Source organism: Lycorma delicatula, chromosome 11 (genome assembly GCF_047948215.1).
Source record: "Lycorma delicatula isolate Av1 chromosome 11, ASM4794821v1, whole genome shotgun sequence".
NCBI lineage: Eukaryota > Metazoa > Arthropoda > Insecta > Hemiptera > Fulgoridae > Lycorma > Lycorma delicatula.
Window position 1 is genome coordinate 82,845,533 of NC_134465.1, and position 20,842 is coordinate 82,866,374.

At 29.5% G+C, this 20,842-nt stretch overlaps 1 protein-coding gene across 8 annotated transcripts in view; it reads right to left on the reverse strand.

The window, feature by feature from the left end:
- Positions 1 to 13,133: 13,133 nt before the first annotated feature.
- LOC142332356 (uncharacterized) overlaps positions 13,134 to 20,842 on the reverse strand; it is a 93,742-nt gene continuing 86,033 nt past the window's right edge. For 6 of the 8 annotated variants that reach the window (XR_012758279.1, XR_012758277.1, XR_012758272.1 and 3 more), the window contains one exon: positions 13,134 to 13,962. Coding sequence is in view for 2 of the 8 variants with exons in the window: in XM_075378760.1 (XP_075234875.1) it covers positions 13,548 to 13,962 (415 nt within the window). In the remaining 6 variants the exon portion in view is untranslated. Of the gene's footprint in view, positions 13,963 to 14,053; positions 14,309 to 20,842 lie in introns of those variants that run through there. The other 2 variants (XR_012758275.1, XR_012758276.1) reach the window with 2 other exon arrangements.

Genomic DNA, 20,842 nt, shown 5'->3' on the forward strand with positions numbered 1-20,842 from the left:
AAATTATATTTCTTACTGAAGGCTCGTTTAGCTTGTGCTATTCGGTATTTTATATCGCTCCTGCTTCGTCCATCTTTAGTAATTTTACTTCCCAAATAACAAAATTCTTCTACCTCCATAATCTTTTCTCCTCCTATTTTCACATTCAGCGGTCCATCTTTGTTATTTCTACTACATTTCATTACTTTTGTTTTGTTCTTGTTTATTTTCATGCGATAGTTCTTGCGTAGGACTTCATCTATGCCGTTCATTGTTTCTTCTAAATCCTTTTTACTCTCGGCTAGAATTACTATATCATCATCAAATCGTAGCATCTTTATCTTTTCACCTTGTACTGTTACTCCGAATCTAAATTGTTCTTTAATATCATTAACTGCTAGTTCCATGTAAAGATTATAATAGAATTCTGTAAATGGGTATTAAGCAAATTTAACAAGGAAGCCAACATTTCAACCAAGATGTTATTTACTGATGAAACATTGTTTACATTAACTGAGAGGTTAATCAGCAAAACCTACGTTAAATTAGATTAATGGTAACCTTCACCAGATGAGTCTATTGAGGATTCAAAGTGCTGCTAAAGTGATTGTGCGGGCTGCGATACGGGGTGACAGAATCATTGGACCATACTTTTCCATCCCTGCTAAATGTTTACTTTCAGCAAGATGGAGCTCCATCTCATTTTGGTATTCACATATTTTAATGGTTAGATCAGTTATTTCTGGATGCTTGTATAGTTCGGCATGGTCCTGCTGAGTGGCCTCCAGGTTCCCAGCACCCCATTTTATTTTTATCTTTGAGAGCATTTGGAGCCCATGGTGTATCAAGAAAAACCAAAACATTAATCACCTCAAAGAACTATCACAAACACCATTACAAGCATAACTCCAGCTGTACTTATACATGAGGGGGTATTATCATTGCAAAATCAGCAATCTCCATCTTTTGTGAATTAGAACGTTTTTTGATCTACACAGAGCTTAGGACTATATCTGCTAGATAGTTAAAAATTGGTGTTCACTGCAAAATAAGTAATCTCCACTTAAAGAAGTGGAGATTACAAAACCAACAATCGCTTCTTCAACCAATAGAAATGAACTAGTAATCAAATGAGCACTCTTTATAGGTTATAATCTTAATTGGATAAATTCAGTGATTGTGTAGCTTGCGTTAGTGATTTTGTAAACCTGCTTAAAATAAGTTAAAAAAGTTATTAAAATGGAAGAAAATCCAGCTAAATTGTCACCATCAAAAGCAAGAAAATGAATGTGTAACCCACAAATGGAAATGCTCTTTAGTTAAAAAAAACTGAGATACTTATACATACATTGTTTAATTTCAACCATCCCTTTTTATGATATAAATTTTTTCAAGTGCCAAAAAAACTTCATAATTTGTTGCCGCCACCACATACTTAAACGTTAGTAATTTGAAAACTTTAAAAGGTACATGCCTGAGACGTTTGTCATTTTAAAGCTTAAGAATAGCGCTTTCATTTGATATACAGAGGTTATCTCTAAAGTAAAGACAGTTTCATTGTAAAAAAATTTATTCTGAAAACTTTATAAATACTTTTTATTTTTCTTAAACCACATACCTTATACTACTTTTCTATATAATCGCCACATGAATTAGGACATTTATAGTAGCGATATACCATCTTCAATATATCCTCTTCTCCCACCACTCCATTTAGCCACTGATTAACAGCATTTTTAAGTGCAAAATCACCTGCAAATTACTTACCACTCAAAAATTATTTCAATTTCCTAAACAAATGGTAATGAGAAGGAACTAAGTCCATACTACGACGGGTGATCGTAAATTTCCCATCAAAAGGTTCTCAGTAAATCACATGTTGGACCCGCAACATGTGGACATGCATTATTGTGCAGCATGACAACAGCTGGTCAGCCACCCTCGTCGCTGATTTTGAATGGTGTGCTGTAAGTTACGTAGAATTTCGCAATACATTTCTGCATTTATAGTCACTCCACGTGGCATGAAATCAATCAGTAATATGTCAAACCGATCCCAAAACACTGTGGCCATTAGTTTGCATACAAATGGCTTGACCTTAGTTGGTCTGGTTGATGATTGAGGATGACACCATTCACTTGACTGCCGTTTTCTCTCTGGCGTGTAATACAAAATCTATGATTCATCGCTGGTAACAATTAAATTAAGGAACTCATTCCAAAGCAGATCCCGTTTGGATTTTTTTGTAATGTTCTGTTAAAATGTGCAGCACCCAACGTCCACAAACCTTTCTGAAGCCTAAATGGCCATGAACAATGCGATCAATAACAGCTCTTGAAACATCAGGGAAAAAAGGGCCAGGTCTGAAATCGCTGAACAACGATCTTTTCTAATTTCATCATCAATGTGTTTAAACAAGTCCTTAGTGATTATCGAGGGCCTCCCCGAACGTTCTTTGTCACGCACATTAACTTATTGTTATTTGTGAACCTTTCCCACCATTTTCGGACGTTTCTTTCATTCATTACATTATCACCGTACAGAATAACCAACTGGCTATGTATTTCAGCGGTTTAAAGTTTTGAGAGTTTAAAAAACATATGACCACGTATTTTACAGTTGGCAGCAACATTGATTTTCCCATTCATTTTATAATGTAATAACTCACACATAATCAAAGATACTACAACACGACAACTTACAGACAACAATGCAGTGTATACATTACTAACATGGCCATGAACGACAGAGGTTCACCAATCTTGCAGAGAGGAATTTCCCAGCGGTCTTTACTTTAGAAATCCCTTGTATAACATGATTCCATTGTCATTGTGGATGTTTCCAAAATTTACTGCGTCTAAAAATTTCCAATTTTGAGTTTTGCAAAGAAATGGAAGAAATTTTGAGTTTTTGCAATTTGGGATGAGTCCATCATTCCAAGTAATTAAATATTTAATTACTTCATTTAAAAAATTAAATACTACAAATTCATTTTTCTATAATTTCCATAATAAAAATTATTACCAAGCTATTTTTGTCTTCAGTCATTTGACTGGTTTGATGCAGCTCTCCAAGATTCCCTATCTAGTGCTAGTCGTTTCATTTGAGTATACCCTCTACATCCTACATCCCCAACAATTTGTTTTACATACTCCAAACGTGGCCTGCCTACACAATTTTTCCCTTCTACCTGTCCTTCCAATATTAAAGCGACTATTCCAGGATGCCTTAGTATGTGGCCTATAAGTCTGTCTCTTCTTTTAACTATATTTTTCCAAATGCTTCTTTCTTCATCTATTTGCCGCAATACCTCTTCATTTGTCACTTTATCCACCCGTCTGATTTTTAACATTCTCCTATAGCACCGCATTTCAAAAGCTTCTAATCTTTTCTTCTCAGATACTCCGATCGTCCAAGTTTCACTTCCATATAAAGCGACACTCCAAACATACACTTTCAAAAATCTTTTCCTGACATTTAAATTAATTTTTGATGTAAACAAATTATATTTCTTACTGAAGGCTCGTTTAGCTTGTGCTATTCGCCATTTTATATCGCTCCTGCTTCGTCCATCTTTAGTAATTTTACTTCCCAAATAACAAAATTCTTCTAACTCCATAATCTTTTCTCCTCCTATTTTCACATTCAGCGGTCCATCTTTGTTATTTCTACTACATTTCATTACTTTTGTTTTGTACTTGTTTATTTTCATGCGATAGTTCTTGCGTACGACTTCATCCATGCCGTTCATTGTTTCTTCTAAATCCTTTTAACTCTCGGCTAGAATTACTATATCATCAGCAAATCGTAGCATCTTTATCTTTTCACCTTGTACTGTTACTCCGAATCTAAATTGTTCTTTAACATCATTAACTGCTAGTTCCATGTAAAGATTAAAAAGTAACGGAGATAGGGAACATCCTTGTCGGACTCCCTTTCTTATTAGGGCTTCTTTCTTATGCTCTTCAATTGTTATTGTTGCTGTTTGCTTCCTGTACATGTTAGCAATTGTTCTTCTATTTCTGTATTTGAACCCTAATTTTTTTTAAATGCTGAACATTTTATTCCAGTCTACGTTATCGAAAGCCTTTTCTAGGTCTATAAACGCCAAGTATGTCGGTTTGTTTTTCTTTAATCTTCCTTCTACTATTAATCTGAGGCCTAAAATTGCTTCCCTTGTCCCTATACTTTTCCTGAAACCAAATCGGTCTTCTCCTAACACTTCTTCCACTCTCCTCTCAATTCTTCTGTATAAAATTCTAGTTAAGATTTTTGATGCATGACTAGTTAAACTAATTGTTCTGTATTCTTCACATTTATCTGCCCCTGCTTTCTTTGGTATCATAACTATAACACTTTTTTTGAAGTCTGATGGAAATTCCCCATTTTCATAAATATTACACACCAGTTTGTATAATCTATCAATCGCTTCCTCACCTGCACTGCGCAGTAATTCAAAAATTACCAAAAGCTAATGCAAAATTACCAAGCTTATGTTTCTCTTATCCTCGGGAACCAGATGTTCTCACCATGCAAGGAAATTTCATTCTTTGCAAACTGGATCCAATTACACCTACAAGAACATACCAGCTAATAACAGAGGAGATGATAAAATCATCCAGTATGCTAGTTAAGAAGAAAGTCATTATTTACCAATAGGTAAGAAAATATTTCAATTTAAGTTTTCTAAGATACAATTATAACACCACCTTGAAATTTGGAGTGAGGAGCTACAACATCTATCTTAATCTATAATTTTTTTAAGAAAATTTTGAGACAGTAAATTTTGATAACATCCACAACGGTATCATGAAAGTGCTATTCATAGACTTTAAAATGACACAATCCTCATTACTGTAGCTATCATGGTTCTGAAGTAAATTTAGATTTCAATATATGGTGGTCAGTAAATTTTGAGAATTTTTCATTTTGTAAAGTCAATAAGTCAAAAAGGATGGTCTAAAAATTCTGAAAATAAATATTTAAAAATATCTTGTGTGAAGGTGTAAATACACATAAAGTCAACCAAATTCATGTCATTAAGGTTTTATGCATTGGTTGATTTGATGTGGACTTACCCTTTTAGAAAACTTGATTTTTTAACAAATTCATTCCTGTAGTAAGACAGCATCAAGAACACATTCTCAAAATACCTGCTGATAAAGTAAAGACTGTTTTCACTTTAGATAATGTTCCAGCACATCCTGTACCAGAAAAATTGGTTAGTTATGACGGCAAAATTGAATGTTTATTTTTACCACCCGACACAACCTCTTTAATAAAGCCTTAGGTTCAGAATGTGATTATGGTACACCAAAAAGTTATACCATGCAAGGTATTGATGAAGTACTTGTCGTACTTGAAGAGAAAGATTATTTATTGAAGATAAACGTGGGGAAAAAACTATAAACATTATAAAAGGGTATTTGATGAAGTCATCAATATTTAATTTTATGATGTAAGGCTGTCATTGAAAAAGACGAATCTTAATTTGCTTAGAAAAACATTGGCTTAAATAATGAAAATGTTAAAAAATATTTTTGTGAAGCAAGTAATTTCTGAGGGGTTTTACAAGGAGGAAAAAATTACTGAAAATGACATGCAAGAATGACTGGATGGTGATACCGATCCTTGGTACATAATTATGAATGATGAACAAATAATTTATGAAAGTCCTTTCACAGATTGAAAATGATTCGGAAGATGATGAGGCCAAAAAAAGAAGAGGTGATTTAAAAAAAACCCAGCCTTTCTAGTGTTCGTGATCACAACAACAGAATCAATTTATCGCAGGAACAAGATGTGCAGTCATATTATAAAAATTTTGGACGGTTTAAAGAAATTATTATTTTAAAGAAGAAAACCCAGTCATGCAAACAATTAAGAATTGAAAATTTTTACTCCCCATTTCAGTCAACTTCACATCAGTAGGTTAAATCACAACATTGTACATATCAAATTTCTTTTTCAATTTACCATAATCAATATTTTAAAATTATTATTGTGTACTGTAGTGTATAGTTGTAAGTGTGATAAAATACAATTAGTTTTTCTCTGCGTTTACGTATTTTCATTTTCTTCTCTTAAATTACACATTTTTTGTCTTAACTTCTAATCTTGGTTTGGACTATGTTATATAAGTACAATAAAAAAAAAATTAATTCAAATTTATTAGTTACGTACAGCATTAAAATAAGGTATGAACTGTGAATATATGCATTGTGTAGACCGTTGAACATAGTCACATTCTAATATTGTACTTGAAATTTTATATAACGGACTTTCCCAACAATGGATGACGACCTCCCTCAATTAGTCCTGTTATAGCGGGGACTTACTGTACAGATATTTCTAATGTTAAATCAAACAACATCCTACAATATTTATACAGCAAAATCTTTATTAACATCCTTGAAATAAATGATTTTTAAACATACACACAATGCAACAATCTTATACAGAATAGTGTATATATATATAATATATATTGGAAGTAGCAGATAAATATGAAAAGTACAGATTACCATTTTAATATAAAGAAAGCAATCAGAAATATAAAATATACAATTTAAGAAGTTTGTGAGTATTAAAAGTTTGTGATCTGCTAAATAAAATTTTATTCATACTGAAAAAGTATTGTAACACATCCTTGGAGAGAATCTTTTGGTCCTTAGATCCATCTTCAGTTTTGATTTTCAATTTTTTATTATTAATAAAATTATGTCTTTTGTGTAGAAGGAAGAAATAAATAAATAATAGGGAAATAAAAAAATCCTTGTATTTAAACAATTGATGACCGTGTGGTGTATTATGTTTTTATATAGAAGTTTTAAAATATAAAATAAGGATAACAGACATAATAGTATGAATCTCTCAATATTATAAAAATTTAAACTGTCCTATTTAAACTATGTTTCAGTTTAAATTTTAAACACAATTCTTTTAATTATTAATTTTATTGTAATTTTTGCTTTGTTAAGAATTTTAAAATGACTGTTTATATTTAAATAGTCTGTGCTAGTTAAAAACCAGTAATAATTTGGAATTTCCATAAAAACTTAAAATTTAAATAATCACACAATATGCGCGCACGTGCACACACATCAGAGCTTATTTGTGGCCTGCTAACTATTCCTATTTTGTCACATTTTTAGATTTATATTATTCATTCATATACCTATATGCACTATTATATATTCTTTAAATAAAAAATGTCATTTAGGAGCACATACGCACATAATTCTATATGTTTTTATAATGATAAAGTGAATTCATTGAATTATTTCATAGGATTATAATCCTAATTATTAATTAAATAAAACCCATTTACTGATGCTCACAGATACAAGATCAAAAGCAAAACACAGGACACCAACTGGAAAACAAAATACTAATGAATATTATACAACACTGTACTTATCAGAGTTTTCAAATATAAATCAATTAATTTGACGTTCTATAAAAAGTAAGAGAAAAATTAATTTTCAATTAAGAAAATCCATTTCATTAGAAAAAAAGTATCTGAATAGTCCATGAAACATAATGTTAAATCATTAATTTGTTTTCCAATTACACGATCTGTATTTATTCTAACAAGTGATGAAATCCAGTCATTACTTAAACTTTTGATGAAGTAAATACCAATTAAAATTCTTCTTTGAAAACTTAACTGCATTTACAGTATAAAATGTGATGTTATATCTTAATTATGTTAACAAATTTAATATTTGCAGTAAGTACATCCAAATGAATTAAGTATATTTAATAGGGATAATGTTCATTCAAAATGTGCTTCCTTTAAGTATGGTCTACTGCTAAATCCTGTGGGTAGTTTGCAAATTAACATCAATACTTAGACAAATTAATGTAAAAAAAAAACTCTTGTTACTTTTTTACTTTCATTAACTAAAATAATAAATATAATTTTTCACAGATTTATAGAAGTATGTACTTAATTTAAATAAGTTTTGAAATAGACAAAACAAATACAAGTAAATAATATCATAATGTTATATCACAGCTAGAATATCACAAACATAAATCACATATACAACTATTCACTAATTTTGAGATATAAAAAAATCAACACCTCTATATCTCTAGTTTATACAAAATAATACATGCATTATTTATTGACATTTTCATAAAAATACTCTGAACCACCACAAAATAGGAAATAAAAGAATAATAGTAAACTAATATTAACTAAAACCTTACAGTACTTTGGAAAAAAAAAGTTAATTAGAAATAAATCTCATTTAATTAAATTTTTTTTTTTGTCACCAATTTTGTTGTTGAAAAAACAGAAGTATCAAATAAATAAGTACATAATATTTAACATACAAATCAAGTAAAACTTTGCAGTGTACATTTTTATATCTTAAAAAGAAAAAAAAACAATTAGATATGTAGATAAAAACCAAAATTTAAAAGTTATATAATCTACATAAAATTTTCTGCCAGTGCCAATCCCAAAAGAAATCAAGAAAGAATAATATTATGTTCAACAAAAATTATTAAGTTTTCAGGATAAATATTAATTAATGTATTGATATCACATACTCCATCAAGCATCTTGATGCAACATCTAAACACATACACAATAAGAAATCGAAATGTAAACAAAATAAATACTGCTATTAAATAAAAAAATAATAATTTAATTAGCAAGTCAATAATGTTTAAAATAATATTTATGAATGAATAAAATATTCCCTGAGCCACAAAGGATAAGTAAAAAATACATTTAGTTAGAAAAACACATGCTACTGAATTCCAGAAAAATAATGATCAATATAAAAATAAATTAAAAATAATTTAAAAAAATAATAAAATTGACCAAATAAAAACATAACACACAAGCAAACAGTTCCTAGATATTTCCACTAAAACTTTTAGCACAAAAAATTATATTTCCACATCTTAAATTTACATTTATGCAGATTCACTTCTTTCTGAAGTTTACTTTATTATCTATTAAAATATACATTCTTTTAAATATTTTACATAAACAAATACAAACTATAATGAAAAGTACTATAATGTTATTCTTTTTTTGTTATACTGAAACAATGCTAAAAACAAGTAACGTTACACTTCAGCCAATACTCCCAAAATTAAGTAAATTAAACTGACAGGACAGGAAAATTTAAATACATTAATTTTGGCAAATGGCCAAATGAAGAATTAAATAAAGGAAAAAATTGCTTTTACAAATAGGATCAAAATCCAAAGTATTAACAAATCAAGATCTTAGCAGTCATAAATATGACATCAACAAAGAGAAACGTTATTAAAAATATTAAAATCTTAGTGAGAAAAAATACTGCTTTAACTTACCTTTCATTACATCGATAATTTATGCTACTAGATTTGTTCTAGTTCTGTTTGACATGTATATATAACAGAAAAAAATATATATGACCAGCACTTTCACACAGCTCTATATATTTTAATGAAGTCCAGAAAAAACTAAAGCACCATTTAATTGACAAGAGTGAGGTAGCCACAATAGAACAGATATGGACATGAGAAATGAGCTCAGAAAGAACAGCTTTAGACCCGGTAGTGAAACGATCAAACTTTATCAGTCTAATTGCACATCAAGAAAAGGACAATAAATAATTAATAGCAAAATACTCAACAATATGACCTGGAGAAATTATATATGCAATATTTTTGGATGATTACATAGTACAGAAAATTTCTGTAAAAAAAAAAAAAAATTAAGGGCGCTGAACTCTTTTAAATATAAAAGAAATCATCACTGAATGTTTTAACATTCCTGGATGGTAACAGCACAAGCAGTTTTTAAATTTACTTTTTTCTTTTAATGCAAAGCATAGAAGAGAGAACCGTTAACCAGTTCTTTTTATACAATCTTTTAAACAGTATGATCAGAAAGAAAAAGAAAACTTCCTTGGCAAACCGATAGATAAATATGGAAACAAAGGGTAAGGGTACACAAAACCTGAAAAGTACAAAAACAGGAAAACTCAGCTCTTCTGTTAATAAAATGTTTGACTTTGATCACTAGAAATGACAATATACTTTAATCCTAAAACAACTTTCAGCTGGAGCATAAGTCTTATAATAATATACAGTACGTTCGGAAAGTTGCTGAGTACAGAAATTAAGGAAGTATAATAATGTACATTAATGTACATTAATTAAGTATGAAACTTAATTACTTTGTATTTTTAATTTGTTATTTTATAGAAACAGATATTATTATAACTGGATAGTTTACAAAATGTGTTGAAAATAACCTCCTCCAACATGAATACAACAATACTGCTTATGTTTCAATTTGCTTTTAAACAGTCTAACCAATCAGCTGATGAACTGGAATGTCTCATACGTATGCTGTTATTACGGTTTTTAGTTTGTCATTCATGCATGGTCTATTGTGATACAAGCTTGTTCGCTGACTCCCCACAGAAAATAATCTGGAGGAGTCAGATCAGACGATTATGCAGGCCACAAAACCCATCAAAATAATTCATTCACCAGACATTTTGTAAAAATTTCATTGACCTCTTAGCATGTGAGCTGTGGCGCCATCTTGTTGGAACTGCCAAGTGATTGATTTTCACTTCTGTTAACCGACTAATGAAGTTTGTTAAACAGCACACTAACGATTACTACTAACTGTATTTACAAAATAAATTGGACTCACAATGAACAATTAACTCGCACTGACCCAGACTTCAATCTTTGCTACATGTAAAGATTGTTCATGATATTCACAGAGGTTAGTTGTCAACCACAGTCATGTATTTTGTGAATTAATATCCCTCCCAGATGAAACCACACTTCTCTGTAAAAAAACGTAATCTTGAGGATACCTACAGAATTTTGGTCAATAAAACATTTAAACCATTGACAATAATTTAGTCTTTTGGCATGATATGTAGGTTTCGGTTCTTGAACACATATTACTTTATAGGGGAAAAGTTTCAGTTCTTTTTCTTACAGCTTCATGTGCAGTAGCAAGTCCGATATCTTGCTCCTGTGCTAACTTATGCACAGAGTTTGATGAACTTTCCGCCACAGCACCCGAAATACCAAGCAGCTTCTTTTTGTTTAGTTCAGGTGGACTTCCACTTTGACCAGTGTCTTCAACAGAGCCTGTTGCCTGAAATTTTTTGATAAGAGTTTGAACTGCATTGTGGTGAAGAACAGAAGTATTTGGAAACTTTTCAGAAAACTTGTGCTTCATTAAATCAGTATACTTGTCTCCTTCACAAAAGATGTGTTCAATGAGAAAAATGCATTCCTCTACCGAAAGAACCATGACATTTCTCATAACTATTGATTCCGATAAATAAAAACATAAAATGAAGCATGTTCAATCACAACTCAACAACTGATGTCTTGGTTTATTACTGAGCAACACCTAATGAACTCAGAGCAAACAACCTAATACTAAATAAAGAAAAAGAAAAAAAAGAATGCATCACCCAATTCTAAAGCAGTGACTTTCCGAATGCACTGTGTTAATCTAATGACCAGGAACAGAACAGACTGTGATGACAATAAAATTAGAGAGATGTGTCTAAAACCTTCATTAACTGATCTTTTACATAGAAAGAAATGAAACAATTCACATAAAAAGGTAATAATGTAACAAAAAAATTGAAATAGCAGAAACTCCTGTCTAAAACTACAATTAAAGAATTTAAGGAATCAAACATCTATCTAAAGTGTCTCTGCCGATCTCCATGGCAAAGTGGTAGTGTTTCAGTCTTTCATACAGAGGTTCTGGGTTCAAATCCTGGTTAGGTATATGGCATTTTTCATATGCTACAAAATACCGTTTCAATATCCCATGTATAAGTTTCAACTTAATATGGCAATATCATTAAGAAAAAAGGGTCTGTATCTTTCTTTATGTGAGTAAGGAAAAATATTCATAGTTGCTAACTACAAAACTAACAACAATCATAGTTTCTAACTACAATCCTTATGGTTTTGAAACTTAACATGCCATGTGTGTGTATGTATGTTTGTGTCTACTGCTTTTTTCTTATGATCGATAAAGTACGGCAACCTAGTTTTCAGAATATAAATACAAAGCTGACCTTATAAATGATATTAAGGTTTTGTTTAATCAAATCCATTATCTTGTCACTGTTCTGATTTACTCTATGATCTGTCTTGACTAGTTCATAAAATTACCAATTGTTATCTCCTTATACAGTTAATGGAGTGACATTGTAGCATTCTGGTCTGACTTGAGTCAATATGCTGCACTGCTAGTTCTGGACTGAACTGAATTTGTCATGAGCTGAAATAATCAGTTTATTACGAAAATCCAAAAGAAAAGCATATCTTTGGGTTATGTGTATTATACAGAGACTGCAGTAGCAAAGAAATATCTTGTCTCCATACATGAACAAGAAATATACAAAGAAACATATTTTACTACAAGGATTAAATGACAAACAATTTTTAACAATGAGAAAAATATAAGCTATATACTTTCATTAGATATAACTATTATCAAATGCTGAATATAAAGCATCAACAACAGATATTTGTTTAAAAGAAGAAAGTAACAGCATTAACATATTTAATCAAGTAATTTTTATATTATGTTGCATTAATGGAACAAGCCTAATTATGTAAGATTTTACAAAATTAACAATTTTTAATTTCAAAACAAAACCATATAAGAAATAATGCCAATACAAACTGATGGTGTAATAACTGTAAAGTTTTGAGACGTATAGCAAAATCAACTTCCAATTAAATACGTTAACTGATTCAAAACAAATTTGTCGAGTCCAGCAAAAGTCAGTTCATAATTGTCATCTAAAATTATGGAATTAGTTTCTTCATGGATTCAAATACTACATCTTTAACTTCTCAATTTGACGAAGAAGAAAAAGATTAAACCACAAAATGTATTTATATACAAACAATGTATATTTATACAAACAAAAAAAAGTACAAATAAAATAACTTAAGATTAAATTCAAGTAATTAATTATTAACATAAAAAATTAACTTTTAAAACGTTTTTATATACAATATATAATACTACTTTTTAAAATTGTATGTAATAAAAATTTTAATTATTATACATTTACACATAATTACATATGAAAGGAAATTTTATACATAAAATAGAAATGTATAATTATGCATTTTAGTTTTAAGTTTGTTTTCTCTTTTTTTCTACATAAATGTTCATAAGTTTTAATGATTACATAAAGAACAGACTAAAAAGGAACTATTGTAATTAATAAAAAAAACATTTAATTTTTCTTTTATTCCTGGGCTAGAATAAATACAAAAATAAACACATCAGTAATAACATTATTTAACATGAGTAGTACATGAGCTCATTTAAGTGTATGGTAAGCATCATATTTCAGTATAACACAAGGAAAAATGACAACTACAACTGTTATGCTTTTAATTGGCTACAATAAAAAGTAGAATCAACAATGCAGGAAAATAAATTGTCATTAATGGAAAAGATTGTTATAAGAAAGTAAAATAAAATTTCTGCAAGTCCTAATTTTTTATTTTAAAACAAAATTATCTCATAAATGATGAAATTAAAAATATATTGGTATAGAAAAATAAATTTTATTTTCCAGGAAATTAGAATCATGTATGACAATAAAAGCATAGCAATTGTAGCTTTTTAAAGTATTAATACTGCATATTAATAATAATAGTAATACTAATGATACAATTGACGTTTCACACCATATTTGTGGTGTTTGTGATGATGATGATGATGATAATAAGAATAATAATATTGATGGTATAAAACTAATAAGAAAATGCCTGTTTGCTGTACAGGAGTCAGTGTTGTAATATGAAGGAGGCCCTTCTGCAGATCCTCCACCAGGAGGCCCGATTCGGCCGATCGCCTTCCGAACTACTGATTGATAACGACCTCTACCACGGCCACGATAATATTCTGGTTCATGGTATGATTGAACAGCATCAAGCTCTTTGTTATACCTGGGTATCAATGATAAAAAATACTTTATTTTTCCTATATATATATATATATATATATATATATATATATATATATTGCATAAATGTTTATTTAATATTAAAAAATCTGATGTGGGGATCACATGACTTCCTTGTATGCCTATTAAATTACATATGCACATCTTTTTTAAAATGAAAAGTACTTAAAATTTTATTTCATTAATAACTTGTGATATTTTTTTTACAATCACGGGTTAACAATATTTAAATTAAAAAAGAGGAGATGGAAGACTGATTCGAACGTTGTTACTTCCCATTCAAAGCTCCACAAATATTTCATTAATTACAATTTCATTCGGCTGTGACTCTGGAACAATGAAAATAATTGCAATTTAAGATATATTGTTGAAAAGCTCTCAATGAGGGTTTATTACTAGTTAAGAAAAACTCCAAAATCCAAATTTTTTTGGATTTTGGATTTTTTTTGGACATTTTTGGTTCAGTCGATTGCAATCAAAATGGGAGGTGTACAACTAGATGTTACAACACTCCTAAATTCAAATTTTCAACATCCTACAGCTAATCATTTTTGAGTTATGCAAGATACATACATACATACAAAGTCACACCAAAACTAGTCAAAATGGATTCAGGGATGGTCAAAATGGATATGTCTGTTGAAATCTGAAAACCAAAATTTTTCGCAAACACAATACTTCCCTTTACTTCATACAAGGTAGTAAAAAAGGATATAATTATTTAAACATACAATTTTTTTCATTAATACATTACGAATGAAACAAAGCTGTCTCACTGTTTCAATCAGCAAAAACTTATTATCAAGTTACAAAATTATTACAAAACCCTTTTTTCTACAGCTACAGTCAGTGCAAAAATTACAACAAAATTAAATTTGTCTATTTTCTCATATTATTTATTACCTTACATTTTTAATCAGTAAATTAAAATATAAGGATACGAAATTCCTCCACTAAAAAGTAGATCTATTTTATTAAACAATTTTTGTTCAAATAAAAGTGGAAGAAATAGCTACACAATTTAAGGATTCTGATGCCTAAATTGTTTACACATACGTGGTTTAATTGTCTACACAAATTAGGGATTCTGATCTGTTTTTTTTTGGTGAACAATTATTCTCTTTTTAGAAGAAAAAACTGATAAGAAAATAAGTTTTTAAATTTGGAAAATTAATACTTTTTTTTTTTATAAATTATTTTATTAATGTGAAATTTTTATTGAATTTGTTTTTTTTGTTCGAATATTTGATGAATACCTTAAATTCTGAAATTGAAACTACACTATGTGTCATAAGACCATAAACCTTTTGTTTTATAGGACTGAAAAAAAGACAGCCTTTTTTCTTTAAATGCATCCTTAAAAATGCTATACCACAATACAAAAAGATCACAAATGAAGTCACAAAAAAATTAATACTCCTGTACTCTAATCCATGACACTTCAAGTTATCTATGATCAAAATTAATTCTTAATGCTTAATGGTATTAATTTTAATTATCCAAGATTAATCTATTATAAGAGTCAAAAATGCATGGCAATGCTTAACAAGGAGATTTGGGACATTAATGTTAGCAAAAATTGTTAATATAATTTCTCGTTTTTTAACTTTTACTCTTTATTCTCTTATACAAAGTCTGTAAATAAAGTAATGAGACAGCGGCCAAAGTGACAACACTGTAAAGTTACTAGTAAACATATGGTTATATGAACAGCTGATTTATATTGTGTTAATATTTTTAGTTTACTGTTGCCATGCGAGATGAAAACCAACTTTTCATGAAACAAGTTTTTGTTGTGCGTTACAAAAATGAATGATACTAATTATGAGGAACATTGTGCAATCAAGTTTTGTGTTAAACTCTGCGAGAATGCTACCAAACGTTTTTGAAACTGAAAAGGGCATGTGGAGATGATGCTCTATCACAAGCACAAGTTTTTAGGTGGTTTAAAGCATTTTCAGATAGTAAGGAATCAGTTACGGACAATCCATGCTCTGGAAGACTGTTAACGTCAAAAAGTGATGACAATTTGAGCAAATCATAGACTTGATATGGTACAACCAGCGATTAACTGTCAGAATGATTGCATAACAATTGAATTTGAATCATACCACCACAGTTTTGTTTTGGAGCAAACATTTTGCTCCAAAAATGTTTGTGCAAAATTGATCCCAAAAACTTCACTGTTGAACAGAAAAACAGGGTAGAAGTGTGTGCATTCTTGGGCGAATTGAAACTGATCCTAATTTTCTAAAAAAAGTGTTATTACTGGTGATGAATCTTGGATATATGAGTACGACCCAGAAACACCAGAGCAAGGAGTGAGTTGCACACTTCAAACTTAACATGTCCCAAAAAGTGAAAATGAGCAAATCAAAAATAAAAACCATGCTAATTTGTTTCTTCGATAATAGTGGCATTATCTATTAGGAGTTTTTGCCTACAGGACCAACTGCAAAATCAATGTTTAGAGAAATTTTTAAAAGACTGCAGAAAAGAGGTGCCCCGCATGAGACCAGCCATCAAAGACAACTGGATGCTGCATCATGACAATGCACCTTGTCAAACGGCACTCTCAATTAATGAGTTTTTGGCAAAGAAATACATTCCTGCAGTTCCTCAACCACCTTATTCGCCTGACTTGAGTCCCTGCAACTTATTCTTGTTCCTAACTTTAAAAAAACACCTCAAAGAACACTTATTTAGAACAGTATAAAACATTAAAAAAAAAGAAACTGACCATCTGAAGGATATTCTGATTTCTGAGTTCCAACACTGCTATGAAGAAAGGGAAAACCATTTGAAACGTTGCGTAACTTCCCAAGGAAACAAAGGTGAGAGTCCATGTATAATTGAATTGTAAACAAAAAGTATTTTTGAACCAGTCTCATTACTATATTTACAGACCTTATGTATTTTGAGAACAGTAGTTAAATTTGTTTTGACAATTTATCCTTAGCAAAGATTTTTGTTCGGTTTAAAATGGTAATTTTATCTGCCAGATTTTAATTTCCTTCATTTTGAAATAAGTCCAGTTCATAAAACTTGTATTTATTTCTGACTTTATTTACAACAATTTTCTCAGAATTAATTCTACACATATTTGAATTTGTTTATTGGCAATTTTATAGTTAACTTACAACATACCTAAAGCTATTTTTTTTATCTCCAATTTCATCTTTATGAAGAAGTTAAGAGAAAATTAACTATTTTGCTAGCTACAACTTAAAAACAAACTGTTTCTCGACTTTGTTTATAAGAACTTATTTGCTAACAATAATGTCCAAAATTGGTTACGGCTCCAAAATATTGTCACTAACTTTGAATCAGCACATAACTCACTACCTTAACTGAAATCATCATAGGTAATGATGTAGCAATGCACACACATTGAACAGCTGTTGATTTAGGTGGTGTGAGTGCATAAAGTTTAAATAACTAAATCCTAATTTTTTTTCTGTTTTCATTTCATCACAACTGAACTTTTCCCTTTAAGATGTAAAATTTAATTTCGCCTTATCGACATAATGATGTCATATTTTGTACTTTATAATTTTGCTATGCTTTATGAAAAGAAAACAGTAAATAAAAAAGCTGACAACAAAGTTGTAATACCTTACTGACATTAGTAATTTATTCTTGTAGAGTTGAAAAATGATGATAAATGAAAAACTTTACCTAAAATTTCTTTTTTGGGGATGAGGGATGAATTTTGTTGTAATATTATAATGAAAAGGGTATAAATTTACTCTTTTAACAAAGTAAAGTTTAAATTTTAGTAATATTAAAAATTTAGATACACCAAAAAAAAAGTATTAAAAAATCCATGTTTTTAATTAAACCTCTGATCCCCCCCCACAATATTGTCCTGAAGAATTTTTTTTTGGTCATTTGCAATACTACTATGCCAAGAAAGATATAAAAAATATGCAATAAATTTATAGCTTTTTAAATTATTAGGAAAGGGGCAAATTTGGGCAATTTTTTTTTTTAATGGTTAAGATAAGCATGCTTGCATATACTGAGTTTAATAAAGTGGGAATGTTAGCAAAATTTTGAGAAAACTCACTCCAAAAAAAATATCTATCCTGTCTCTGGAGATACTGACCCTGAAAGTTTACCAAAGAACTTCCCCACATACAAGAGTCTGTACAAAATAAAATTGGTTTATTCAGTCAAAAGTTATTAAATTTCAAACACACTTAATGTTTGAAACATTTAATGTTTGTACATATGTACAAACATTAAACCCCTCTACTTTTTTTTTGTTTTTTGGGGTCCCAGGGTCATGAAACATTGAGAAACACAAAACAAAACCCATAAGTGACTACAGATTATCGTAAGTACTGTTATCTCGTAAAAAGTGAAAAACTTTTTAAACAATATATTTTCTCTACTAAAATTAAGTACTTGTAAAGATTTATTGAATCAATGTTTATAAATAATGAAATATGAATATCTGAAGATATTTTTTATAAACCATACTTATAAATCACTAAGAGTGGTATAATTTGGAGTGACCAGTATGACTAATATGGTATTACATCATAAAATGACATCAATACTAACTGTTTACTATGATTCATTCCTTCTAGAAAAAAATAAATTTATTATAGTAATGTTTTAGTTAATATTTTTGTAAACGACATCATAATCAATATAGTCATTTCAATCCTGTGGAATAACCCAAACCAAAGAATGAGTTTTGGTTTACATGAACACCAGCAAAAGCTTGGTCTTTTGTTTTATTCTTATTTTCTGATACAGAAAATAAGGTTTTTGTTAGATTTCATGCATATTGGTTTTTGTGTATTCTTAGTAATCTTTATAAATATGCCTCCTAGTATAAATCATCCTTAACATTTTCGCTGTGTATGTGATAAATTAACTTCTCAAAGAAATCCTTCAGTTAAAAAAATCATATATTATCTCTATTTTGGGTGTAAAATAGTTTATGAGGACAATGTTTGGACCCTTCATATCTATTGTAATTCTTGTGTATTAAGCACCTTGCTAAATGGGAAACTGCAACATATACCTATTCTGCTCTTCTTATTATACGGAGAGAGGACTACTATTTTTATATCACAAAAATCAAAGATATCACAAGTAAATTCAAGAAATCTTTTGCATAACAAGAACTAGTCCACACAGTGAAGAATTGACAGTTTGAATTCTGTCAGAAACATGGAGTTTAGAAGAAAATATTGATGAAAAAAGTAATAGTGATTTAGTAATGAAGAAGAAGATTAAGATTTCCCAAGGAAGGAGATGTATAACATGAAATTTTTACTGACAATGCTACAGTACGAAAAAATATTCTTGGCACATTTGGGGAAATCTAAAAATTACAGCCATTTTATTAAGAATGCAGCTTGGTTTTTCTAAAAGTGTTATTTCTTATCAGTGGGACAGCAGAGAGGAAAACTACTACATTAAACTTGCTGGAGAGAAAGAAGCACTCACAGCCGGGCACAAAAATGTCAATCTCTTGTGAATCTGAAAAATGTTTTTCTTTCCCAGTTACAAAGAAAACTTGGTCTAAAGAAAAATTTTATTAAAGAAATGGGTGGTAAGGCCAAGGTCTCTCATATCTCATAAGCATGTTTCCCAGGATCAATGGGACAAAAATAAAGGGATTATTTCTTAGATCTAACATAACAGACTTACACATAAGCTAATGAACAGTTTAGAATTTGAATGAATCTGAGAAAGCAACACAGATATTTCAAAATATTGTTAAATCATTCCTGAGAAAAAAGAAGACTGAAAACTGTAGAATTGGCGAGTGAATTCCTTGAAAAAATAAAATAAAATAAAAAACTGGAATGCAATATATCTGCAAAAATACACATAATGCATTCACATTTGGATTTTTTCCATCTAGCCCCAGTGATGGAAGCGATGAGCTCAGTGACACTTCCACCGAGTTAGATGATGTTCCATTAATGATAGAAACATGCTTTCAGGGAAATCAAAGCCCAAGTATGGTTGCAGATTTCTGCTGGAGACTGAAAAGAAACATTCCAGAGGTAATATTATAATATGGGCAATATAATTCCTTTAAAAAAAATGCATATTTATACGTATGAAAATGCTTTATTTTTAGATAGCTGCCTTAAGACTTAACCCTGATGTTTGCTCTGTACTAAATTTTCTGCACATAACTTACAGAAAAAAATTAGTTTGTTTGTCGATGTTAATTGACTTTTTTTAAAAATGTTCTCTGAAATGTATTTTCATAGCTATAGCATTTCCAATAACAAATTCCATATTTGCAAACCATATTTGTATTATCGGTCTGTTAATATATTTTGAGAAAGGTTTTGTAAAAAAGTTCATATAAAAAACACATTTTTAGGTTTGGTATAAAATAATTTTCCTAAATTGTTGATTAACAAATAAAATTTTGGAACAAAGATTGTAAAGAATTTAATTTTGAGAAAATTTAAATAAGATCAGGTCAATAAGATGCATACATTAGTTAAAAAAATTTGACTTTAATCAAAGAAAAATGTGGCAGAAATTTTTTAATTATTCTAAATAATAAACAAAAATAAAAATTATTAATAACAATGCTTGTAAAAATTTAATTGATTTATGATGAGGATGAAGTTAAAAATAAAACAAACTAATACTTTACTTTATTTTTTAATGAATAATAACAAATTCCATCATTAAAATCTTTTTGCTTCCTAACTAGTTTCTGAAAATCTCATTTCAAAACATCTATCAAATTCATAAACTTCAATTCCAATTACACTGATGAACATAATTTTTGTTTCCTAACATGCAATACATGATTTTAATTTGTTTTTTGATGCTGAAAACAATTATGAACTCAAAATCTTTCTACCACCCAC